At 46.0% G+C, this 26,261-nt stretch overlaps 1 protein-coding gene across 2 annotated transcripts in view; it reads right to left on the bottom strand.

Annotated features, from left to right (window-relative positions):
* Positions 1 to 26,261, bottom strand: part of LOC105468485 (annexin A13) — a 58,787-nt gene that overhangs the window by 4,313 nt on the left and 28,213 nt on the right. For both annotated transcript variants that reach the window (XM_011718683.3, XM_011718684.3), the window contains 7 exons: positions 18,427 to 18,521; positions 13,500 to 13,670; positions 10,804 to 10,837; positions 10,618 to 10,697; positions 8,835 to 8,903; positions 8,307 to 8,408; positions 3,954 to 4,029 (listed from right to left, as the gene is read on the bottom strand). In XM_011718683.3, coding sequence (XP_011716985.2) covers positions 3,954 to 4,029; positions 8,307 to 8,408; positions 8,835 to 8,903; positions 10,618 to 10,697; positions 10,804 to 10,837; positions 13,500 to 13,670; positions 18,427 to 18,521 — 627 coding nt within the window. The remainder of the gene's footprint in view (positions 1 to 3,953; positions 4,030 to 8,306; positions 8,409 to 8,834; positions 8,904 to 10,617; positions 10,698 to 10,803; positions 10,838 to 13,499; positions 13,671 to 18,426; positions 18,522 to 26,261) is intronic.

The following is a 26,261-nucleotide window of genomic DNA, read 5'->3' as shown; positions in this document are numbered from 1 at the left end:
ACAGATTGGCCAGCAACCTTCTGGAATAAAACTTCATCATCTTGACAATGTATCCAGTTGGACAGCCGCCCGCTCTCCTATGCTCAACAACCTCCCTACCCTTTGTTTTTCCTCACTGGGTTTGTTTTGTAAGCCTCATCTCTGAACCTTTTCCAGGTTCCCCACGAACTTTTGGTTTGCAGTCTGGGATGTGGACTTGATGAAATGTTTGATCCTTTTTAAAGATCACTTTCCTACGATGCTGCTATTTGCTCTTTCCTGGCCTCCCCTTGCCTTCCAGCTTTGATCTGTCCACAGCTTAATGAAGCATGGTCTCTATTCATCAAGCAGGTGATAGGGTGCATCTCTTCTCCTGGGAATAAATAATTCCTTCCCCTCCTCCCAGGCTCACATGGATCCATCATGACTAACACGTTAGAGGAAAAAAAAAATTGCCCTTTAGGCTGTTAACATTTCTCTAGAACACTTGATGATGTTAGTGATTAACAGTAAGTGATTGGCATAAATGTGGAATGCGCAACCTTACTGTGTCCCGTAATGGGACTGTTGTTGTCTAGGGGACCGTCTGTGTGATTGATGCTTGTAAGCAAGGGAGAGGAGCAGAGTTCGGGAAGCAGAGTCTGGGTTGGGAACCAGTCTCCTTTTACAGGCCATGTGGCAGCTGCCACAGTTTCAATGGAAAAGAAAATCACACTGAAAAAGAAACAATGTCTGGCCTCTTTCTCCTGAGAACAACCCAAAAGCTGCTGGATTGGTGGTTCAGGGGAAACTTGCACGCTACTTTGGGGAGTAGCATATTCGAGACTCACTGTGGTCCCCAGACAATTTGAGCTAGTGAGCACCACAAAGCTTTCCTGAAAATCCTCTTCTGTACAGTGCGATTTGATGCGGGGATCGTTGTCTGCCTGAAGTCACTGTGTTCCGCTCGTGCCCAGGGGTCTTCTCCCTTGACATTCCTTCTACCTGCTTTTTGGGAAGAAAACTCTCAACATTTCTCCTGTCTATAATCTATGCTTGGGGAACAACCTCTGTTGTTAGCAGCAGCAGGAATCCCTCAAAAGGCTGGGCAGGGATAGCCAGAGAAGATGTGGAATAAAATTCTTCACTGCAGCCAGGCACGGTGGCTCACACCTGTAATCCCAGCACTTTGGGAGGCCAAGGCCGGTGGATCACTTGAGGTCAGGAGTTCGAGACCAGCCTGGCCAACATGGTGGAACTCCATCTCTACTAATAACACAAAAATTAGCCAGGTGTGGAGGCTGAGGCACGAGAATCCCTTGAACCCAGGAGACAGAGGTTGCAGTAAGCTAAGATTGTGCCACTGCACTCTAGCCTGGGTGACAGAGTGAAACTATGTCTTGAAAGAAGGAAGGAAGGAAGGAAGGAAGGAAGGAAGGAAGGAAGGAAGGAGGGAGGGAGGGAGTGAGGGAGGAAAAGAAGGAAGGAAGGAAAGAAAGAAAGAAAGAGAAAGAAAGAAAAAGAAAGAAAGAAAAAAGAAAGAAAGAAAGAAAGAAAGAAAGAAAGAAAGAAAGAAAGAAAGAAAGAAAAAAAGAAAGAAGGAAAGAAAGAAAGAAAGACTCTTCACAGCAAGTGGCAGAAAGGACAGCCAGTCCGGTGCTCTGTATCTTGCTCCCCTTTGCCTTCAGAGCAAGTTCCTGAACTTCAGTGAGTATAACTCAGTCACTTGGACAGTTTGTAAAAGTGTGGCTTCCCGGGCTCCCTTCCTGGAGGTTCTCAATGGGAACCTGGAGTGGGGCCCAGGAACCTGCATTGTAACAGGTGATTCTGAGGCAGGGGGTCCATGGACCTCACTTTGAGAAATGCTGCTCCAGAGGCTACATGTGGTGGGAGCCATTTGACCTCAGCTCCCTGCTCCTAGATGTTAGTCATAAACTGGCATTGCTATCAGTTAGGTGGGAGTGGGGTGGGAAGTGTCTAGAAAATAGTCATGAAGCCGTATTCTGGTATTTGTGTGCTTATTCTCAAGGTCTCTTCTAATCACTTTGGCCTTTGCTACCACTGGAGTACAGCCCACTCTTAGAGTGTGCGGTCCCCAACCCCAGGGACTTGGCTTTTCCTTCATCCGTACCCTCTTTGCTCTTCGTTTTTATTTTCATCTTTAGCTTAATCTATGGATTTGTACCCACCAGCTTAAAATCCACCATGAGTTTAGGCTCCTTAAGAGCAAGAACTGGCCTTATTTACCTCTTATCCCCACACCCAGCGCAAACCCTGGGCCCCGGCCTGTGTTGAGTAAATGTTAAATCATTGAATAATTGTAATACCATCTTCTGACTACACTCTGTTGTTTTCCCGATTTTCATACTGCAAGTACAACAAGCAAGGACGCAGAGCCTCAGAACTGGGCCGTGAGTAGATCCCATTATCTACTCAAGCCTCTTCTTAATTATGCCTAATGTTCCATTATTGGAATACTAAGCATGTGGGAGTTATTTATATCCTACTGCTCAAGGTCATCGCCAAGGTCTGAATTTTTCACACATGTCTGCAATTCAAAAAATTGCAACCTCCAGCATAAATGGCTTAAGGCCCTAAGCACAGTCACTTATACCAGGGCTCGTGTATATACCCAGCATGGGTCATGAGTAACACCAAGGATTTTTAGGCCTCCGGATATCACAGCAGAGGTCTTGCTCATTGAATGCAAAATAAGGATGGATTAAAAAAAATCAATTGCTGACATTGTTCAAAAAAACCCCAAAGAAACCAAACAAAAGAGTTTGGCAACTAGAGCACATTTTTTAACTTCCAGGGCTGCTTATTTGGTTCTTCCTCTTCGGAGGACAGGTCTCTCCATTGCTCCTGCCATTTGGGTTGGGGCCCTGGATTCCTCACCACAGGAGTGTGGACAATGCACAATGCCTTCATTCCAGGGCTTGCAGAAAGAAAGAAGGAGCCTGCCAGACACAGCTTCATGCCCATCTCTCTGCTATTTCCTGCCTTTGGGCAACACCTGGAGAGGAGGTCCTGGGGTTTGGTTGGCACGATCAAGATCTGATCTCCCTCCCCTCTCTTTCCAAACAAACTTCATTCTTTGAAAACACTGAAAGGAACCCAATGGAAAAAGAAACCTGTGAGCCATCAGGCTGCCTGAAACTGGATAACGGTCCTAGGTTTTGACAGGTGCACTCAGGGACCCCTGGTGTTAGTGGGTGATACGTTGTGGCTGTGTCCCCACCCAAATCTCATCTTGAATTATAGCTCCCACAATTCCTGCACGTTGTGGGAGGGACCCAGTGGGAGATAATTCAATCATGCGGGTGGTTTCCCCTCATACTGTTCTCATGTTAGTGAATAAGTTTCACGAGATTTGATGACTTTATAAGGGGTTTCCCCTTTCACTTGGGTCTTACTCTGCCTTGTCTGCCACCTTGTAAGATGTGCCTTCCATCTTCCACCATGATTGTGAGGCCTCCCCAGGCATGTGGAAGTTTAATGTGAGTCCATTAAACTTCTTTTTGTTTATAAATTACCCCGTCTTGGGTATGTCTTTATCAGCAGCATGAAAACGGACTAATACAGCAGGACTGCAATGGATGCTGTGGTGTGCCACTCAGATACCTATTCAGGATCAAGGCAGTCATTCACAGCTGAGTCCCTCCCCAGGAATCTCCCTCCAAGGGAGAGAGCTGGCTTGCCCAAAGTTGCGCATGCTCCCCTGGTACAGCCAGTGTTACATGACTGGCTGATGTGGGGTGCAAAAGCCTGGCCCCCTTGCTCCACTTTGGACATCCCAGCTTCCAAGCTTTCTGTGGGATCAGCAGCGCCCCTGTTGCAACTACATCACAGTCACTCTCTCTCTTGCTCGGTGCTGCTTAGATGTGTTGACCCCCAAAAGCTATTCCCTCAAATCTTCCTACACACAAACCTCTGTCTGAGTCTGGTTCCAGGCAGCCCAACCTAAGACAAGAACTCTCCGAACTTTACTTTACCGAGAGTTAAATAGGCCTTCTGCAAATCGCCTGATGTTTCTTCTTCAATGGCTTCTTCTATGTCTTTGCCAATGAGCTGCAGAGAAAACCAAAATCAGCTGTTATTCCAGGTTTGCCTTTGACCTTGGTACTCTTGGGGTTGTTCCTCTACAAAAAGCACTAAATTTTTCCAGATTTAGTCCTGTGGCTTTAGGGAACTCCTATCCCGACTCTTGCCTTGTAGGATCGGGGTGTTTGCCATCCATTCGAGAGGGGGCTCTCATTGCTGAGGAGTCAGTCTGGATTTGACTCCTAATGGATTTGACCCCTAATGGATTTGACCTTAGTTAGTGCCACTCCCTCAATCTCAATTTCCTCATCTGTAAAATTTGGGAGTGGAGAAACAATTAATGTATACTATAATCATAGATTTTTTTTAAACATTGATGTGTAGTTTAGTTCCCATGTGTTCTTCACCCTTTCCAGTTTCAATTTCCCAGGAGGCTGTGGTTATGATCATCTGACATGCACCTCCATCCTCTCCCTTGTCTTGGCACCAGGGACTTAGTCACAGTTTGAGTGAAATAAGTAGGGATGGTGAAGTTCATGATAACAACTTGATCTAAAGTTCCTAAGAGGGAGGGTCTGCAAGAGCTGGAAGCCAACGGGGGCAGGGGGTGGGGGGGAGCGGCTGACCACATCAAAATGCCACTTGTCTTCACTCTGGGGTGATTCCAAATAATCCTATATTCACCACTGGCTCACATATCGCTCTGCACAGCATTACACATTAGGTTTCTTTCTAAATATTTACAGAAGCTGAAGTTCAGAGTAAATTGTGACTATCCTTAACACAAATACTGCCCGGGCCAAGCTCAGGGCAGGCACATAAAGAGAAAGGAGAATGCTTTGCTGGGTTTGGGGAGATGCAATTACGCATTACAAATACTGAAACTTCTTTCTTAGAAATTATCTTTTGAGGATATGACACAATTGATTCTATAAATAATTGGGGACTTTGAGTATGCACCAGTGGAGTTGATGTGGTTTATTTTGAAAACACAGGTAAACAAAATGTTCTTTGTGATGTAAGCACAATATATGTCGGGGGAGGAACTGTGTCCAGATTGAATGAAGCCCTGTTGCTTGATCTCCTAGTCATTGTTTGCGTATCTGGAGGCCTTGGCGTGTGGCAATAGAAAGCAGATTAGAAGAGTGGGGGAACTGTCCCTTCCTTAGCTGCCCCCAGTCTTTCTTGGGTTTGATGTGGGAGTCATTATTTTGGAAGGGACTGGTATCCCTTTCCCAGAAACAAGGTTCTTGTTCTGTAGACTGAGATCATACTTCAAGAGAACACTTCGTTCACACAGGTCTTGTTTACTTTAAAAAATCCTCACATTAAACCATTTTCCATTTCTATTGTTAATACCAGGCTAGAACAGGGATTTTAAATTTTCTGTAGAATCTCAACCTACAAAACAGATGAAAGCAGAAAGCAGAGTTGTGCTGGGAGGTGGGAGGGGGCTTCTTTCCCTAGCCATTGGCATCAATACCACGGTTTTGCCCTCTCAGGTTTTTTTCCTTGCACAACTCCAGGAGGCGCTATTCACACACTACAACAAGAAGGTACTGCCCTGTGTCCTTCCTGCCCCACCCCACTCCTGGTAGCTGCTGAGGCATCTCCGTGGGACACAATCTGAAACGATGGTCTGGCCCAAGCTGTTGGGACTGAACTTTGGATACTTCTCATTTCAGTTACTGCAACATGATTCTTAGGGGCTCTTTGTACAGAGAAGCAGGTTTTCTGATCTCAATAGAAAAATACATTATGAGGGTAGATTCCAAACAAGTCTCTAAGACTAGTTAAACAGGCAGCAATGCCTGCAGGGAGGTTATTAGAGGAGCAGTGGAGACATTTCTTTCTTTGAAAATCGGTTTCCCCAAATGGACAGCAGCTGACAGCAGAGCCTTCTGTGCTCTGGCACTGATGATAGAGTTAGAGGGCTGAACCCTCTGGCATGGAATGGGGAACATGTACAGGGGAGGGGCAAAGCGTGAGGCACACAGTGGGGAGACAGCAAAGGGGGATATGGGTATGCGTACCTGCCATTTATGCTGAGCCCTGTTTCGGGACTTTCCTTTGGCTTTATAGCTATATAAGTCTTTCATATTTGGTAACATTGGAGACTGTAATGTAATCCTGCATGATGCAGCAGTTTGGGAAACTCTGTTGCTTGGCCTGGGATTGCTGGGAGTGTCAGAAGTTAAAACTCAGGCTTACAGCATAAATAAATGGCAAAACCTTGAGTTTTTGTGCTGAAAATTAAAATTCAACCCTAAGCCAGGATGACTCATGCTACATAAGAAACTCCAGTGATCTCAGACTAGCATCTCTGTGCTTTTGGTCAGAAGCCATCAGAAAACTCATAGAACCAGGGTCTAAGAGCAGGCTGAACTCTAAAAGCATCAGCAATAAATATCAAGAATGACGCTTGAGCAAGGCTTTTGAAATGGATGAATAGATAGCATTTTAGCGCTGGTTTCATGTAAATAATCATCAAATCCATAGATTACCTTATTGTACATGTAAGCTTTAGCTCTGATTTTTGGCACCGTTTGTTCACCCAGGGAGACTCCTGACAATTGCTAATGTTCATTGAACGCCTACTGCATGCCAGGTACTAAGTGCCTATTTCCGTTAACTCATTTAATCCTTATTAACCCGATGAAGTAGGTACTATTATCCCTATTTTACAGTTTGGGAAACCGAGGCACAGAACCCTTAATAACTCGCACAAGGACATATGGCTGTAGCCTAAAGCTGACTTCTTAAACTGTATACATTCGAACAAATCACCTGGAGCACCTGCTGTAACACAGATGGTCAGACCCCAGCCCCGGGGAAGCTGATTCAGTAGGTCTGGTGGGGACTGAGAATTCTCAATTAAAACAAATTCTCAAGTGATGCTGATGCTGCTGTTTCAGGATCAACTTTGAGATATTAGCCTGGAGACTGTACTTTCAGGTAGAGAGTCATACACACACACACACACACACACATATACATGCATGTACCCAGAAACTCCATCTGTGGACCCTGTAGTGTGGGAAGAGGATCTCGGTCACAGAGAAGTCCTCCAGCTCAGAGGCTACACAGCTCCAGGAACAGAGACCTGGGGAGTGCAGGGTCGGCTGTCTTTGATCATGACTCTGGGCACGTTTTGAAAGGAGCAGGCCCTAAAGGTTTATATATAGTCATGATAAAATTCCAAAGCTTTATTGTCTTTTTATCTGCTGGCAACACATAGGAAATGCTATTTGGAATGACGAGCAGCCAGCTTCAGCTGAGGTAGGAGCTCAGGTCGGGGAATCTTGGAGTTCTCATCCACTCTCTGCTACCGACTTGCTGTGTGGTCCTGATAAGTTACAGATGGTTCCTCACTCAACAGACTTTCCCTGTCCAGCAGTTGTGGGTCACAATAGCTGTTCAGCCTACATTATAGTTATGGTGTTGTTGTGAAATTGAGTGAGACACAGAACATAGAAGTGCTTTGAATAGGTAAAAGGCCTCTACACATATAAAATAGGATGCCAAAAAAAAAAAAAATTCTGATATTCCACTCCAGGCATTTTGCAAGTAAAGACTGCTTCTCAGGGAAGGACTTACTGCTAAGGGCCTTAAAATAACTAACTCACCTTGTGGGCTTAAATTTATCCTGGGATTAAAATACAATGTATGTGCATCTTTTCTGGAGCCTATCTTTGAGGTACATCATATCTGTCTTGAGAATGGTGGGCACTGTTAGCCAACTGGAAACTGGAGTAATAATAGCAAACATTAGTATGCTTGCCACATGCCAGCTACTATTCTGAGTCTTTATCTTATTTAACCTTAAAATCACTCTGGGGGTGTGAAGATGATGTTCATGGTCCCTGTTCTACAAAAGAGGATGGAGAGATTTGGTCACTTGCCAGTGGTAGACCCAGGATTTGCACCTGGGCTCTTGGACTCTGAAGCTTTGCTGCTGAATGGGACACTTGCTTCCCTGGGCTCTGTTGTGCAGCCAGTTTCCAGCCTGGGTACTACATCTGGGTCTGGACGATTCTTTGTGGTGGGCTGTCCTGTGCACTGCAGGCTGTTTAGCAGCATCCCAGGCCTCTGTTCACTCGATGCCAGGACCACCACCCCCAACTGCGACAACTCCAAATAATTCTAGACATTACCAAATATTCCCTGGGTAGGAAAATCGCCTCCAATTGAGAACCACTGTTGTAAAAGATCCCCAATTCCTTATTGCAGATCTTGGCTTCTTTTGGAAATAACTTAAGACACTTTCAGAGTGAACTCTTTTGCCCTAATACTTTATGACTTACAATTTGATAGGCTTGAAAGGTGGCTCGTAACTGCTTGTAGCTCCTCTTGGCCAAGACTTCATTGAAGGCAAGCTCATCAGTGCCCCAGCGGCCTTCCCCTGCCTCAAGGGTCAAATACAAACACTTTGAAAAAGGCTTTTGTGAAAAGACTGATTATACAGTGCCGTGACCAGGCCTCACTTACAGGAAATTATAAACTATGCATTGAATAGAAGTCAAATGGACTAAGCACTTTCAGCTTCTAACCCACAAATGTATTTCACATACTTATTTATATTGTTTATGCCATTCTTTGTTCCAAAACGGATCTGATGTGGTCAACCCCAGAGTATAAGAATAGGAAGCATTCATTTAGATTCATGGAGACTAGATATGTGATCTATAAAGATATAAGCATATCTTTGTTTCTTAAAGGTCATACTTATTTCCCAAGTAACTCCTCTTTGCATGAAATAAACATTTGTTGAAAATAATGCTAATAAATTAAAGAAAAAGAACTTGCAGAGACTGGCATGTCTGCACACATACATCATACAGATCTTTGGCGTCCTGACCAGCTAGATCTTTGTCCACGTCATCTCCTTCATTGCGATTAGCCTAGAAAAATTGACACATTGTTATTAACTTGCATTCCTGCTTGACCACAGAAAAGAAAAAGACAAAGTACTGGAGAAAGAGCTGAGTTCTTCCTCAGCTCGGCTCAGGTCAGCCTGGCAAGGAGGCAACACCCGCTCTTTGCTGCCATCTTTTGGGCACAATGGATAAACCGAGTAGCTTCTGTGGTAACACTTGGTTTTGCCTTTTTTTTTTTTTTTTTTTTTTGTAGAAACCAGACTCACCCACAAACCCCACTGACCTATGAGCAGACTGAGAGCGATCTCTGATTTTCCCTAGAGTGAGTCCATTGGAAAGCAAGTCCTCTTCGTTTCAAAAGATCAGATTTCACCACTCAAGGTACCAGTGCTAAAGAACCCTGAGAGTTGGTCATGGAAGTCTAACTTGAGCCCTTTGCGGTGGGCAGAATTCTAGGATGACCCAGTGGTCCACATCCTTGTGTAATCCCCTTCCCTTGAGTGTGGGTGAGAGCTATGAATATGAGGAGATGTTGCTCCTGTGATTGTGTTATATTCAATGGCAAAGGGGAATTTTGCAGATATAATTCAGGTCTCCAATCAGTTGAGTTCACCAAAAGGGAGATTATCCTTGGTCAGCCTGATCCAATCAAGTGAGCTCTTCTTAAAAGGTCAGAGGTGGAAGAAGTCAGAGAGATGAGCTGCTGCTGGACTGAAAGAAACCAACAGCCATGTGGTACACTGCCCTGGGGGACCGTGTGGAAGGGAGCTGCTGGCGGTCTCTAGGAGCTGACAGTAGCTTCTGCTCAACAGCAAGAAAATGGGGACATCAAACACAACCATAAGGAAATGAATTCTGCCAACAATTAATGAGTTTGGAAGAAGACTCCGAGCTTCAGATGAGATGGCAGCCGTGGGCGACACCTTGATTTCAGCCTGTTGAGAACGTGACCAAAGCGAACCCAAATATTCCCCAGCTGGATCTCCAAGGTACTACTTGGACTCCTAACGCATGGAAACTGTGAGACGATAGATCTATGTTGTTTTGAGGTGCTAAGTTTGTGGCGATTTGTTCTGCAGCAAGAGAAAACGCAAGCAGCCTTCCTGCTGCGGTGGAAGCCTCTCTCTCCTGTTCTCTGCTGTCAGTGTATCCCATTGGGAGAAACAAAACAGAGAAAATGCACAGAGCTCGTAAAGATGGGTGTGTCCATGAGAATACAGATGTGTCCGTGTAGAGGTCCTGGGGGGACTGTGTCCCAGCAGGGCCAATTCTGAAAGCCCTGATGTCCTGGCTGAGTTTCTTGTGGTAGTTCTTACAGGCCCAGGATCCAGTGAATGCTGGGAGTAATTGCAGAGTTGTGTTGTGGAAGTGGCCCTGCTTGGGGTCAGATGGTCTGGTTCTTGCTACTGGCTGCACGAACCTGGGCAGGTTACCCACCCTCTCATGGCCTACATTTCCTCATTGGCAAAATGACAAAGTGATGCTTAATGAGCTGATTCATTTACAAAGAGGGATTGTAAACTGCCAATGACTAGGCAGATTGTTTATATGGAAGTAATCCCAATTTAATATAATTTCACCAGAGCTGGGCTGATGGAGCATGTGTTGATGATCCCTCAATAACATTTTTAATATAAGAAAGAAATGTTTATCTACGTTACCCTTTTTCGTCATGGTGCCATGTTGCCAAGGATTCTTTCCTAAGATGATAAAACAGGTGATACCTCTTTACTCTCACCTGTAGCAGGGACACCAGGATTTTTTTTAGGTTTCCACTTGTATCACCTTTGACATCGGATTCGAGGCTCCTGTCAAATACTTCGACGGAAGTAAAAAAGGTGGGAAGAAAGCAGATGATTTAGTTTCCCAGAGGTATTTTGAAAGAAACATACTTTATTCAAAGCCAGGATGAAATGTCACTTACGCCTTTGGTAGTCCTCTTTGATGGCGATGATTTCCTAGGAAAGGTAATTAAAAAAAAAATCAATGCTCCAAGGAGGGATTAATCAATAAAAGACACAAAGATGCAGAGAGAAGAGGCGTGAGACCATGTCTGGACACAGGGTGCCTTCCAGACTTCCTCTTAAGATGGTCATCCCTACAGGTCCAGGGCGCATGCCTGGAGCGAGTCCCTGGGGATGTGACGGGCCCCCCTCTCTCTCTGCAAACATCTCAAACACACAAGTAACAAATGCATACATTCTCCTTCTTTCAATGTGAGAAGTTTACAGCTAGGCTAACGCTTTCTTTCACCACCTCCTCACCTGGTCTCACTCTCTCTCCCCCACTCAGGTAACCCATGTTAGAAGTTCAGTGCGTATCAGAAAGATATACACAAATTTTTTTTTTGCATTTGTATATATATGCGCTACTGAAAACAGATAGAATTGTATAGGTGTCGTGTGTTTAGCAGGTGGAATACTGTACCTATGATTCTTTGACTTAGTTTTTCTCTCAATGATAATGTCCTGGAGATCCAGCTCTACTTGTACATGGATAGTCACCTAGAGTTTTTTAAAGGGACACACAATATTCCATGCTGCCATAAGCTGTGGTTTACTCAGCCAACCTCATATTGACGGATGCTTAGGTCATTTCCAAGTTTTCTCTTCTTCAAACAAGGCTTCATTCAGTAACAAACTGGCTGCGTGCAGGAGTGCTAGTTTCTCTCAAGGGTGTGTTCTTGGAGGAACTGCTTTATATTTCAATGTCTAGTGCCAAGGGGTGCACCTCAGGAGCTGCCTCAGTTTACACTTGAACCAGCAGCATGTAAGAGCAGGCTTCCTGCCCCGTCCCCGCCCCCACCCCCAGCCCCGACCAAGCTGGTTAAAATGAAAGTCAGTGGGTGGTGATTGGGAGAAGGTGGTGATGGGGAGAAAGCGGTGGGGAGCCTCGCTGCTGCACTCCTGGGCGGGAGGGAGGGGCAGGCCAAGTGCTGGGGGAGGCTAATCACTTGTGCTTGTGCAGCTCCCTCCCTTTTCTCCTTCCAATCCACGACCAGGAGCTGCCTGAACCTGGCACCTGCTCTCTGCAGGTTTTTCTTCTCATCCCATCAGATCTATTTGACTGATAGATAGGTCTTGCTTATTGGTTGAAGCCAGGACCTTAGAAAAAGCTATGGTCACATAAGAGTAGAAAAATATATATGAATGTATTTTTGAGACGAAGTCTCCCTCTGTCGCTCAGGCTGGAGTGCAGTGGCACAATCTCGGCTCACTGCAACCTCTGCCTCCCGGGTTCAAGTGATCCTCCTGCCTCAGCCTCTCAAGTAGCTGGGACTACAGATGCACGGCACCACATCTGGCTAATTTTTGTATTTTCAGTAGAGATGAGATTTCATCATGTTGACCTGGCTGGTCTCAAACTCCGCCTGACCTCAAGTGATCTTCCTGCCTCGGCCTCCCAAAGTGCTGAGGTTACAGGCATGAGCCACTGTACCTGGCCTGAAAAATACTATTAAAATTAACCTTTTCACAAAGGCAGGTGCTGACTGCCCTAGCGTTGACTGCCTCCCTGCTGGGACCTTGGTGCTTCTGGGAAGGGTAGATGCTGAGTGGGGGAAGTTGTGTGCCTCTTGGCCTCAACTCACACTCCTGGGGGAGCCTGTGCTAACCCTCCTCAAAAGCACCATCCCAACCTGACTCCTTGAAATGGAGGATTTTTATTATCTTGTGGGGAGAAAAGAAATCCAGGGATGCTCCGGAAAAGGTTTGCAGCGGTAGCCTGGACCCTGGTGGCACTTCGGGAAAAGTGGCTCAGCAGCGTGAACGGGGCCCACCACCCAGGCCTTCTCCAGCCTTTTTTGTGTCAGGGCACTGTTCGCATTTTGCCTGCTGTCTGCTCCAACCTCTGCTTCTATTTCCTGCTGAGGGGCCTCAAGAATGTTGGGCTTCTCTGGCATTTTCCTTGCTGGGCTGCCGCATTCTGCTGTCATGCATGGTTACTGAAGAGGGAGGGGTCTCTCCTATGAATTATTTGTGAACCCTCTTGACTCTTGATGAGTCCCTTGGTTCTCCTGGCTTCTTCAGCCAGAGACAAATAGTTCTCCCCTGTGCCTTAACAAACGCTCTCTTCAGCCCCTGCAAAGGTGGCATGTGCCCGGGGGACATCCCTCTGTCTGATGACCGAAGGACACACAACCCTTCAGGGTAGTGCTGGCAGCCACTGAGGTGTTCACTGGCATCCCCCAGCACCGCTCACCTCTCTTCCTCATTATAGTCTCTTTTGTACCCTATGCTAGCTGACCGCCATGGCCCAGGCAGCGGCACAGACATGCTTGTGCTGCTTGTTGATTTTTCATGTCGGAAGAGCCACAAAATCAGGCTGGGTGGGGAAAGTAGAATTGTGCCTCCTGCATATAAAAGCATCCGTTTAGAAAAGAAGAAACTCGCTGGACACAGCTCTTCTGGAAAGATCTATTCTGTCAAGGGGCAGCAACACCAAGACTGACCTCTGGAAGACTGGAAGAGATGTCCTCCCACATGGACCAAGCACACATATGTCTCCCCAAACACCTGCTCACTCCATGGATAGCTTGCTGGGACGTAGGGTTCCTTCTGGGGTCTGCAACCATCTCTACCGGGTGTGTGATGCTCCCTTGTGGGCTCAGCTGGGACTGACCTTATTGGTCCTCGTGCACAGGACCTCAATGAGCACAGACTCATCTGTCCCCAAACCCTTCATAGCCTTCTGCAGCTGCCGGGCGGCATACTCGCTGGGGCGGTCCAGAAGGGCCAACGCTGTCTTCTTGAAGTTTCCACTCAGCTCACTCTCGAGTACTTCCTCCAGCTCCTGGTGGAAGACAGTGAGAGACCTGCTGGGAATGGCCCAGGAGGAGAGGGGCAGGTGTCCGCTTGCACCATTGCAAGTGCTCATGGTTGACAAGAAAGGTGCTGTGGACATGAATTCTGCCAACCTGCAACCTGCTGAGAACATGCACCCTGATGAGAACCTGCAACCTGCTGAGAACCTGCAACCTGCTGAGAACATGCACCCTGCTGAGAACATGCAACCTGCTGAGAACATGCATCCTGCTGAGAACCTGCAACCTGCTGAGAACATGCATCCTGCTGAGAACCTGCAACCTGCTGAGAACATGTAACCTGCTGAGAACCTGCAACCTGCTGAGAACATGCATCCTGCTGAGAACCTGCACCCTGCTGAGAACCTGCACCCTGCTGAGAACCTGCAACCTGCTGAGAACATGCAACCTGCTGAGAACATGCACCCTGCTGAGAACCTGCAACCTGCTGAGAACATGTAACCTGCTGAGAACCTGCAACCTGCTGAGAACATGCATCCTGCTGAGAACCTGCACCCTGCTGAGTACCTGCACCCTGCTGAGAACCTGCAACCTGCTGAGAACATGCAACCTGCTGAGAACATGCAACCTGCTGAGAACATGTACCCTGCTGAGAACATGCAACCTGCTGAGAACCTGCAACCTGCTGAGAACATGTACCCTGCTGAGAACATGCAACCTGCTGAGAACCTGCACCCTGCTGAGAACATGCAACCTGCTGAGAACATGCACCCTGCTGAGAACATGCAACCTGCTGAGAACATGTACCCTGCTGAGAACCTGCACCCTGCTGAGAACATGCAACCTGCTCTCAGCTGCCCAACCACCTTCCCCCAGGACTGGCAAAGAGGAGCTCCCTGCTCAGGGCTGGAGGCCTCGCTGATGCATCACAATAACAACAGTATCTGCAGAACATTTGAGGGCTCAGAGAGCTTTTTCAGCCAGTCCTCAAGATCGCTGAAAAACCCTCAAGACCTGTTGAACCTGAGAAGATGAAGCATTTTCCCCAAATATTCAGCTAGGAAGGACTGAAATACAGGGCTGTTATCTCTAGGACCGGAGAATTTGTCATCCAAATCGGGATGCTTTTCAGTTTGGAAGGGGGCACTATTAGCAATTGCAGAGGACAACAGGGATAAAGAGGATTGTCATGGGAAGACTGACGGCCTATATGGTCACTTCAGTTATCTCGCTATATCCTGGAAGGGACACACATGAGGAAGAACGCAGGTGTGTAGAAGGGGAAGTACATGGAATTCTTACTGGCATCTTTTTTGTTTTGTTTTTTTTTGAGACAGGGTCTCATTCTGTCACCCAGGCTGGAGTGCAGTGGTGCAATCATGGCTCACTGCAGCCTCGACCTCCCAGGCTCAGATGATCCTCCCATCTCAGCCTCCCAAGTAGCTGGGACTATAGGTACACACTGCCATGCTTGGCTAATTTTTAAAACTTTTTGTGTAGAGATGGGGTTTTGCTATGTTGCCCAGGCTAATCTCACACTCCTAGGCTCAAGTGATCCTCCCATCTCAGCCTCCCAAAGTGCTGGGATTATAGGCGTGAGCCACCACGACCCCCAGCCTGGCAGCTATTCTGACAAGCACTTGTCTTCCTCTTTTCTTTGAGCACCTTCTTTTCACAAGAGAACTAACTACCTTCTCCCTGCCTCCCTCTGACAATGTGGTTTAACAGGATAAATGGTCAAGGATGGGCATTAGCCTACCTAGAGTAGTTAATGCCCCAACTTAAACCAAAAACCTTCACGTGGAGCGACAGCCTAGGATAGCTCAGATTGGAGGCCCATAGGCCAGCTGGCATTTCAAGGACACGAACTATAGCATAGGGTGGGCAGCTCCCCAGCAGTGTGGTATGATGGCAAGGAACACAGCCACAGCAGCTTTGTGACCTTGGAAATGTACTTAATTCCACCAGCTGTCAGTTTTCAGCTCTAGAAAATGGAGTCAGTACAAGACTGACCTCGCAGGGTTATTTGGAGAATTAAATGTGACAATCCTTGTCAATACTGAGCATAGTGCTTGACACTTTTTAAATGGTCAACAAATGCTTATTATCATTAATCTCCCATGCTGAAAAAAATTTTCTAAGAGGAGGGAAATAGACTATTTCTCAAATGAAGCTCTGAGCTTTTGGCCTGGGAGAAAAACCCAGAATATTTTTGTCCAAAGCCCTGGGATCTGCAGTCCTACGAGGGGGCTGTAATATTATGCCTCTGCCCCACAGTGGCTGCTCCAGCCAACACTGCATCTTGTGAAGGCAGGTCTGTGGTCAGTACTCTATGGTGTGGAGTCACCTAAAAATTGGAAATATATTTTCAGGCCAGGTAGGCATGATATACAGCTGCAGAGAAGAGAAATCCCAGCTTCCCACTCTTACAAGCCACAGGCATTACAACAAATCCTTGTGTGTTTACATTCTGTCTGGACAGAGTAGCAGGCTCGGGATAGCTCAGCTCTACTCCTGGTTTTCCTGCTAACTCTGTGTTACCATGGGATGGTTATTCTCTTTGGAGGTCAACTGACACGGGGCTGAGATTGGATCATATCTAACATCTTCTAGCTTCGTGATGTTAGGATTCTAGATCATCTCTTTGGCAGTCTCAGCTCTCTGAAACACAGCTGAGAACCAGAAAGTAAGCAAATGATTGGCAAATGAAGTATCACAAAGTTTTGTGCTAGAACATGCCCATTTAAGTTTTAACAGGATCCCTAGGCTTTCACTTTGAACCCATTTACTCTTCTTTAGACTAAAGATTAAGAAGCATTGTATCTGAGTTTTCTTTCTTTCTTTCCTTCTTCCTCTCTTTCTTTCCTTCTTCCTCTCTTTCTCTCTCTCTCTCGTTCTTTCTTTTTCTTTCCTTCCTTCCCTTCTTTCCCTTCCTCCCCTCCTCCCTTTCTCTTTTTTTTCTTTTCTTTTCTTTCTTTCCTTTCCATAGGGTCTCACTCTATCACCCAGGCTGGAGTGCAGTGGTGCAATCACAGCTCACTGAGGCCTCAACTTCTTGGGCTTAGGTAACCCTCCAGCCTCAGCCTCCTGAGTAGCAGGGACTACAGGCACTTACCACCATACCCAGCTAATTTTTTACTTTTGGTAGAGATGAAGGTCTCAACTCGTCTCAAACTCCTGGGCTCAAGCGATCCTCCTGCCTTGGCCTCCCAAAGTGTTGGGATTACAGGTGTGAGCCACCTTGCCTGGCCTGACTTTTCATATTGGTAGGGTGAATGTGTCTTGGGAGGGTACTTGAATTAGGGATGTTGACAGGGATAAAAATTCACCTTCAGACCGGGCACGGTGGCTCATGCCTGTAATCCTACCACTTTGGGAGGCTGATGTGGGCAGATCATGAGGTCTCAGGAATTTGAGACTAGCCTAACCAAAATTAAAATAGAAAAATTTTACTAAAAACACAAAACTTAGCCAGGTGTGGTGGCACGTGCCTGTAATCCCAGCTACTCAGAAGGCTGAAGCAGGAGAATTGCTTCAACCTGGGAGGCAGAGGTTGCAGTGAGCCAAGATTATGCCACTACATTCCAGCCTGGGCAACAGAGTGAGACTCCATCTCAAAAAAACAAAACAAAACAAAAAAAATTCAGCTTCATGCATTCAATTAAATGCAATTGAACTGAAGATGCACTTATTTTCATCAAAAAATTACATTGATGAGCCTAAGAGTAAGGAGAGAAGCAGAAAAAGCACAAAAGCACAGCCATTTGGGCCATCTAGTGTATGAGCAAATAGCTCTACTTATGGCACTGGGTCCTCCAGGAATGGATACTGTTCTTGAAGTCGGAAGACTTGGATGTGAGACTTGGATGTGGGTCCTGGTTCTCTCTCTCTTTTTTTTTAGATGTGTGTTGTTGTAAAATGGAAACAATCATAGTTATCATAGCTTTCCTGTATTGGTACATACTGGCCTTATCCTGACTGGTTCTCCCAGCAACCTGAGAAGGGAGCTAAGTTGTCTTCTTCTTTCTATCCATGAAAAGACCAAGGCCTGAAGCAATTGTTACCTGCTCAATATCAAATAAATAGGAAAACCCATCTTCATCTTTCTATGTATCTATTTATACATACAGGGATTGAAATGGTAAAAGTTTGATAAATACAAATGAGAATACAGCATAATAATTGATATTCATTTTGCATAATGATAATTCTAATGACATTAAGAAAAGGTTAAGTTGTGTTCATTATATATTAATAAAGAAATAAGAAAGCCTAATGCATACTTGAAGACTTCTCTATATAACATTATTTTCAACAATAAAAAGAATGAAAGAAAAGAAAAAATGTAAAACAAAAAGGTGTTGATAGCTTAATGAAATGGAGGGTGGTTTTTTTTTTTGTAGTTTTCTGTAACAATCACTTATGAAAAATTCCTGTATAAAGACTCACTTGTGGAAACTGATTTTCAAATTACTGATCTATCTACATATGTACAGTTAGTCCAAATTAAGTGAAAAAAAAAAAACACTAGGGTCTTAACAGAAAAATGAAGTCAATTTAAGAAATAATGAGTTTAAGAGTACTGATTTTACAGGCTATTGAGTTAACAAAGCAATTTCAGTTTTTCTGAACTCCATTAATGCTTTTAAGTGGTGATTTCAGTTTTCCTCCTAGGCTGACTCAATAAACCTATAAAGATATTCTGTATGGCCATGGGGACATGAGGAAGCCAAGATGGCCGAGGCCACGGCTGGGTGAGTGCTTGCTGACTACCCCTGGAATCACCTTGCCGTACGTTGCCTTGTACTTTTGCTTGATTTGTTGCCTCTCATCTGATGTCCTGCCCGATAAGATTTCAATGATGGCTGCTTCATTGGTTCCTAAAATGCAGGAGAAACAAACAAAGCCACAGTGAACAAGAAACAAGATGGAAGTTTATTTTAGTCCAGGGTGAGGAAGCCAGGACTCACAGTTTAAAGGTGGGCGGAGGCATCTATGAACCCAATGGACCCTTAGCTTTGATGCCTTGTGCTGAAAACTGTATTCTTTTCACTCACTTAGTCAAATAGCCATTGAGGCCTCACAGTGCATGGCACACAGTGCTAGGCATTGTGGTGGAAAGAGGAACGAGTATGGCCAGTTCCTTAATTTTATTCCTAGGGAAATGAAAACATTTATCCACCCAATGCTTGTATGTGAATGTTCATAGCAGCATTACTCATAATAGCTCAAACACGGAACAGCCCCAGTGTTCATCACCTGAATATGAATAAAGAAAATGTGGAGTATCCACACAACGGAATGCTATTTGGTCAGAAAAAGGAATAAATTACGGATAGATGTTACAACATGGATGAACCTTGAGAACGTTATGCTAAGTGAAAGAAGTCAGTCATAGCAGATCACATGTTATATAATTCCATTCATATGAAAGTCCGGAATAGTAGAATATACAGAGGCTGGAAGTATACTAGGGGGATGGTAGTTGGAGTCCAGGGCTACTTTTTGAAGTGATAAAAATGTTCTAAAATCGACTATGGTGGCGGTTGCACGTATCTGTGAGTATAATAAAAACTCTTGAATTAAACACTTTAAATGGATGAATCATATGGTGCATGAATTATATCTCAATAAAAATGTGTTTAAAAACAACAAAGAAAAAGACGGCCTGTTCTTTGGCCTCTGGGTGCTTACAATTGCATGAACAAGGTTAAGATATAGGCTCAAACTGTTACAATATTAACCCCACCCGGACATTTGTTAATCTCAGGAGAGAAGTCTTGATTGAAACTATGAAGGGAGGTTGCCCCTTTTAACTCCTATTACCTTTAAATTATGCTTTTTTTTAAAAGCTTTTTTCCCCCTGATGCTCAAAGTAATATAAGCTTATGGCAGCAATTTGATCAGTACTGAAAACTATAGTGAATAAGAAAGAAGGGGGGAATATCCATGTTTGAACCAGAAACCAGGATCAGAAAGATGACCCAGGTATTTCCAGTGTGGGAATGAGAAAGACTGTTTTATCACCAAGCCCCACATTAGATTTATTCAGGCTGGATTCAAATCATGGCTCCACCCTGTACTGACTGCATGACATTGGGCAAGTGATTTGTCTTGCTAAGTCTCAGTTTTCCCACCTGTAAGATGGGGGTAATAGTATACAATAGAATAGAAATAGAATATACAATAGAATGAAACGCGAGAATCCAAGTGTGGGTCCAGTCTGTGGTGGTCCTGAGAGTGCACGTGGGAAACCCGGGACACCAGGGGATGTAAATGACCATGCGCCCTGCACTGCCTGACATCCATGCAGGGTGTGCACAGGGACCAGACTCCGTGAATTGCTCACCCCAGGGATCAAGCTCACTGGGATCAAGGCACAGCAGTCAGCAATCATGGGAGCTGGAGGAAACGTCAGAGACTACCTAGTCTAAGCTCTTACAGATGAGGAAGCTGATGCACAACACAGTGCCTCTTCTCGGTTCCTGCGTGTACCTGACTGTTCTGCAGCATTTGAATTCTGCAGTTGGGAGTTCTTTTTTTTTTGAGACAGGGTCTGGCTATGTCACCCAGACTAGAGCGCAGTGGCATGATCGCTGCAACCTGCACCTCCTGGGTTCAAATAATTCTCTTGCCTCAGCCTCCCGTGTAACTGGGATTATAGGCACCCACCACCACGCCCGACTAATTTTTGTATTATTAGTAGAGATGGGGTTTCACCAAGTTGATCAGGCTGGTCTCAAACTCCCGGCCTCTGGTGATCCACCTGCCTCAGCCTCTCAAAGTGCTAGGATCACAGGCATGAGTTGCCGCACCTGGCCTGCGGTTGACAATTCTTTGAGTAAAACACCTTCCTAGATGACTTTGTACCTCCTTTCCCAGTCCTTCCTTTCTCCTCTCCATCACCTTCCTCTCAGCGTTCTTGATTGGCTTTTATTCTTCTGCTGGCTTTTTAAACTCGGTTTTCAGTTCTCCTCTCTAATGGAGTCACTCCTTTCCCAGGCGACTCTCGCCCTTTTACTGATGACTCCAAGATCAGTGCCTCTAGCCCTAATCTCTCCTCTGAGTTCAGATCTTATTTCCAGCTGCCTGTAGCCAGCTTCCTACAGATCTCCCAAGGCATTTCAACTTCCGCTGTAGCTTAAACCGAACTCATTTTGTCTATCTTTAAATCCATTCCCCATCCTGTTCCTTTGTCTCAGCACACGGCATCACCTGGATTAGAGAAAATCCAAAGTCACCTTTGAGGGCCCACCTGTCTTTTTTACTCTCAAATATTACCAAGTCCTGCCTATCTCACCTATGAGACAACTCTTTCACCTGTTCCTTTTCTTCATTCCTACTGTCACTGCCTAACAGGCCCTAAGTGTTTTTAGCCCCCACCCCGACACCAGGCTCTGATCTCTGCAGTCCACCCTGGGAAGCTCGCATGTGTTCATTTCACACCATGCTTTAAATACCTTTAATGATTCCTCTTGACTCCTACAATGACATCAGAATCCCTTACGGTGGCGTTGAGACTTCCTGCAGTTTGGTGTCATGCTTCTCTTCTAGATCCATCTCTGCACACAGCAGCCCAAGGCTTACTCACCTAATCTCAGCCACACTTGTTAAGTTTCTGCTTCCTCTGTTTTGGCACAGCACGCTATTTACATGTATATTTCCAGGATCATTGCAGTGATTATCTAAGACTGCAGTACTGACATTCTGAGCCCGACACCTGGGCTCTAGGGAGTGGCCACTAAATGGCAGTGTGTGCTGTTATGGTGCCACTCACTGCTGTCTTGCTCTGGTTGGTGGGTGGACCTAGATGATGGCTGCCACCCAGCTGAGCCATCAGGATCCTGAAGGAACAAGATCATGCAAATGCATTTTGATGGAAGGCTTGAGAGTAGGAAAAATCTAGGCCATGAGGATGGGAAATGAATGGAGGGAACCTAGCTGGAGATGGGGAAGAGAACAAAAGGGAGCCCTGGCAAAAAAAAATGTGAGCTGTTTAATCCTCCCTCTGCGCCAGCACCAGCCCTCAGAGTCCGCTTTGGAAAGACAGAGAGGGGACTTAGAAAGACAGGCCTGAACAGGGGTCTGATGTGACAACTGTGTTCCAAACCTTTGGGTCCTTGGATCATTCACTTAACCTCAAAGAGTATTTTCACCTCCACAGCTCGGGGAACATTTAGCTGTTTTGTTCCTATTGGAGAAACAGAATTCTAGGAGGAGCTCACTTGCAAAAATAGCAGGAGTGAGTTACCTGCCTGGTGCTGGCTTGGTTTCAACACTGGGATTCACGTTGTCCTCCTTCATTTCCTCCCAGAGCTTCAGAGCTTTGCCTCCATCATGGGTATCCAATTGCTCATTCTATGACATTATTATCTTTTTTATTTTTTAAAAAAACCTTTGAGTGTCAGAAATCTCACTTCAAAACGGATTTCTTTTTCTTGTAAATATCTCTCGAACCTACCCCTTTCTTTCTATTCAGGCCACCCCTGTCCCAGACGATGGCCTCGGCCTCTCAGGCCTGGATCCTGGCAGGTGCCAAGCCCAGAAGGAGCCTTTCTGGCCACAGGAGGCTCAGTCACTGTACTGGGCCTGCCAGGAAGCTGGGGCTCATGTCTGGCTCTCCCTTTTCCCTCACCCTACATTCGATCAGACTAAGGTCTCTCCATTCCACCTCCTTAGTGCCTCTCAGATGCACCCGTTTCTCTCCATCCTCATCTCCACCCCATCGCTCAGCACAACTACGGATACCACCCACATGCAGGTTCCTCTGTTGCTCTCACTTTTTCCAGTTGGCATTCACTGCCCCCAGAACAACCGTTCTGAAGTGTACATTGGCCTGCTCACCCCTCTGCTTCAAACCCTTCAGTATAGGCCTCTCAAATGCAGAATGAGGCTTCAACTCTGCAGTGGGGCCTATGGGGGCCTTTTGGCCGCTCAAAGTCTCGTCCTCCTACCTGTCCTCCCCCAGGCTACTTTCCACCCACCTCGTAGATGATTTGCAGCTCCTGGAACAAACAACACTTCCTTTCTCGCCTCTGGGTCTTTGCATGGGCTCTTCCCCCCATCGGGAACACGCCGATCCTCACCTCTGCTCCCACTTCGCCTTCAGGTCTCAGCTCCCTGCATACTCCTGGACAGATGAGGCATCTCGCCCTCTGTGTCTCTCATGCTGCCTGCTCTTCCTGTCTCTGCCAGGACACACTGCAAGTTCCACGGGAGCAGAGTGGTTTGTTCACCACGGAATTCCCACAGAAGGCTGTCAGTATTTATCAGATGACTTGCTGAATGAACGGATGCTTAAACGTGTGCACACGCGAATGAATGAATGAATGGATGAATGAGGAAGTTTGCATGTCATCACGACAGAACCTTGTCTCTGAAGTGGTGTAAGTTGTATGTGATACTCAGATGGGTCTGCGTAGTGAGGATCAATAGAAATCCTCCATACTCTGATGCCACGTGCAGCCCACATCTGGATAATCAGGAAAATGAAATTAATATTAAAAATAATAGTGCCGGGTGCGGGGGCTCACGCCTGTAATCCCAGCACTTTGGGAGGCCGAGGCGGGTGGATTACGAGGTCAGGAGATCGAGACCATCCTGGCTAACACAGTGAAACCCCGTCTCTACTAAAAATACAAAAAATTAGCCAGGCTTGGTGGCGGGCGCCTGTAGTCCCAGCTACTTGGGAGGCTGAGACAGAAGAATGGTGTGAACCCAGGAGGTGGAACTTGCAGTGAGCCGAGACCATGCCACTGCACTCCAGCCTGGGCGACAGAGGGAGACTCTGTCTCGGAAAAAAAAAAAAATAATAATAATAATAGTGTTTTTTAGCTGTTCTTTCTGGGAAAGGTTCAAAAAAAAAAGAGAGACCAACCCAAATGCCCATCAATGATAGACTGGATAAAGAAAATGTGGCACATATACACCATGAAATACTATGCAGCCATAAAAAAGAATGAGTTCATGTCCTTTGCAGAGACATAGATGAAGCTGGAAACCATCATTCTCAGAAAACTAACACAGGAACAGAAAACCAAACACCGCATGTTCTCACTCATAAGTGGGAGTTGAACAATGAGAACACATGGACACCAGGAGGGGAACATCATACACCAGGGCCTGTCAGGGGGTCGGGGTCTAGGGGAGGGAGAGCATTAGGAGAAATACCTAATATAGATGACGGGTTGATGGGTGCAGCAAACCACTATGGCACATGTATACCTACATAACAAACCTAAACGTTCTGCACATGTATCCCAGAACTTAAAGTATAATAATAATAAAAAAAACTAATAAAAGTCTATGAAATTTTAAAGTTAAAAAAAAAAAAAAAGGTGAGAAACCAGATTGCAAAACAGTCCTGAGATGGCCCAGCAACAACCTGGAGGTCGGGGAAGGCCATGAAAACAACACTGGATTTCCCCCAAGTCCTTTGAGTCCAGTCTCAGGCTGATCCAGGGGGTGTTTCTACTACCCAGTCACTGAGCAATGACCTCACTTTACATTTCACAATATGTGTATCATATAAGCAGTGCTGCTGAATGATTTCCTGTAAATACTTACAATGGTTTGAGGCACCAGGGCCAGTCCCCAGTGGTTCTGGGAAAGGCTTTTTTAAAAATGAGAAAAGAAGGAGCCACACACTGGACACTGTAATTTCACAGCAGAGGTCAAAGCCGGGACAATAATCAGCCTCAGGAAGTGCCTCCGGGCCTCCTTGGTTTTGCTTTTCCCAGAATTTTCTGGGAAGATACCGAGTCACATTTCAGCAGGAAGGGGGCTCCAGACAGGGTGGGAAGGCCCCGGGCCCGTGTGGCAGAACAGTGATCAGGGCTGTGGTGGAGGCTCAGCTTTCCCTTGGGCTCCAGTGCCAGCCCGGCCTGCCTCGCTGGGCCCAGGAGGCTGCAGCCCCCACTCTGGTGCTGGAGGGTCACCCTCTTCTGCTAGCTCTGCTGGGCCACGCGGTCCCTCATTTCTCTTTTGGAAATGGGAGTGCAGGGAAGACAGACGAAGTAATGAATGGGCACAGTCCTGCCTGCCTGAGCAAGTCACTGCTTCCCACTTGTCCACTGTCTCAGTGTCCGGAGGGGAGGCTGCTGATTCAATGACCACAAACTTGGTGGCTTAAAACAACAGCAGCCTATTCCCGCACAGCTCTGGAGGGGGGAAGTCTGAAATTCTGGCACCGGCAGGCCCACAGTCCCTCCAGGAGCCCTGGGGCAGAGTCTGATTTTGCCCCTCCTGGCTTCTGCCGGGAACCCTTAGCATTCTCGGGTTTGTGGCCGTATCTCTCTAGTCTCTGTCTCCATCTGCCCATGGCCTTCTCTGTGTGTCTCCTCCTCTGTCTCTCCTAAGGACACTTGTCATTAGATTTAGAGCTCACCCAGGTAATTCAGGATAATCTCATCTCAGGATCCTTAACTTAATTCTATCTGCAAAGACCCTTTTTCCAAACAGTCATGTTTACAGGTTCTGGGGGCATATATTTTTGGGGAGCCCCCATTCAACCCAGTTCACCCTCGGTGATGGAGAACAAGGACGTGACTACTCAACGCTCATACTGATCTTACTGGCTTTGTGCAGATTTTGGATCCCAGCATATTGTTCCAAAGGAGGCTATCCACATACAATGAGGGCCAATGAGGTGCTGGGCTCTGCAATGCCTCCTTTATCTGTCTCCATGTGAGGAGACATTGTTAGCCTCATTTTGTAGATGAGAACACAGGTTGCACATTCACTCTCCCTCCCTCCCTCTCTTCCTCTCTCTTCTTTCTTCTTTCTCTCTCTTCCTCCTTCTCTTCTTTCTCTCCTTCACTCTCTCCCTCCCTCTCTCTTCTCTCTCTCTCCTCTCTCCCTATCTTCTTTCTTTTTCTCCCTCCTTCTTTCTCTTCCTCCCCCCATTCTCTAGCTCTGATTTATTCAAGAATTCTTAACTTATTTATGCCTGAGGTTGCAGTTTTTTGAATTTTTGCAATCAGACCTCGGCAATGACCTTGAGCAGTAGGATATAAATAACTCCCATATGCTTAGTGTTCCAATAATGGAACACTAGACATAATATGTAGGGTTTTAATAAGTAGCCATCGCTTGTACTACTTTCCTACCAGATCTTCCCAATCCCAACTCCTGCAGACTTCTCAACATTTCTTGGGCAAGGCAACTATTCTATGGCTAGATAAGTTTCATATATGTATGTGTGTGTGTATATACATATATATGTGTATATGTGTGTGTGTGTGTGTGTGTGTATATATTTGAGATTGTGTCTCACCTTGTCACCCAGGCTAGAGTACAGTGGTGCCATCTCAGCTCATTGCAATCTCCCCCTCCCAGGTTCAAGCGATTCTCCTGCTTCAGCCTCCCAAGTAGCTGGGACTACGGGTGTGCACCACCATACCTTGCCAATTTTTATATTTTTAGTAGAGACAGGGTTTCACCATGTTGGCCAGGCTGGTCTCAAACTCCTGATCTCAGGTGATTCGCCTGCCTTGGCCTCCCAAAGTACTGAGATTACAGGTGTGTAATTACAGGTGTGAGCCACTGCGCCCAGCCAAGTTTCTTATATTAAAGCAAAATATGTCTCCTTGGAACTTCTACCATAGATCCAAGTTTTATTC

This window comes from Macaca nemestrina, chromosome 8 (assembly GCF_043159975.1).
Source record: "Macaca nemestrina isolate mMacNem1 chromosome 8, mMacNem.hap1, whole genome shotgun sequence".
Classification (NCBI taxonomy): Eukaryota; Metazoa; Chordata; class Mammalia; order Primates; family Cercopithecidae; genus Macaca; species Macaca nemestrina.
This window is presented reverse-complemented; position numbering and strand designations above follow the sequence as displayed.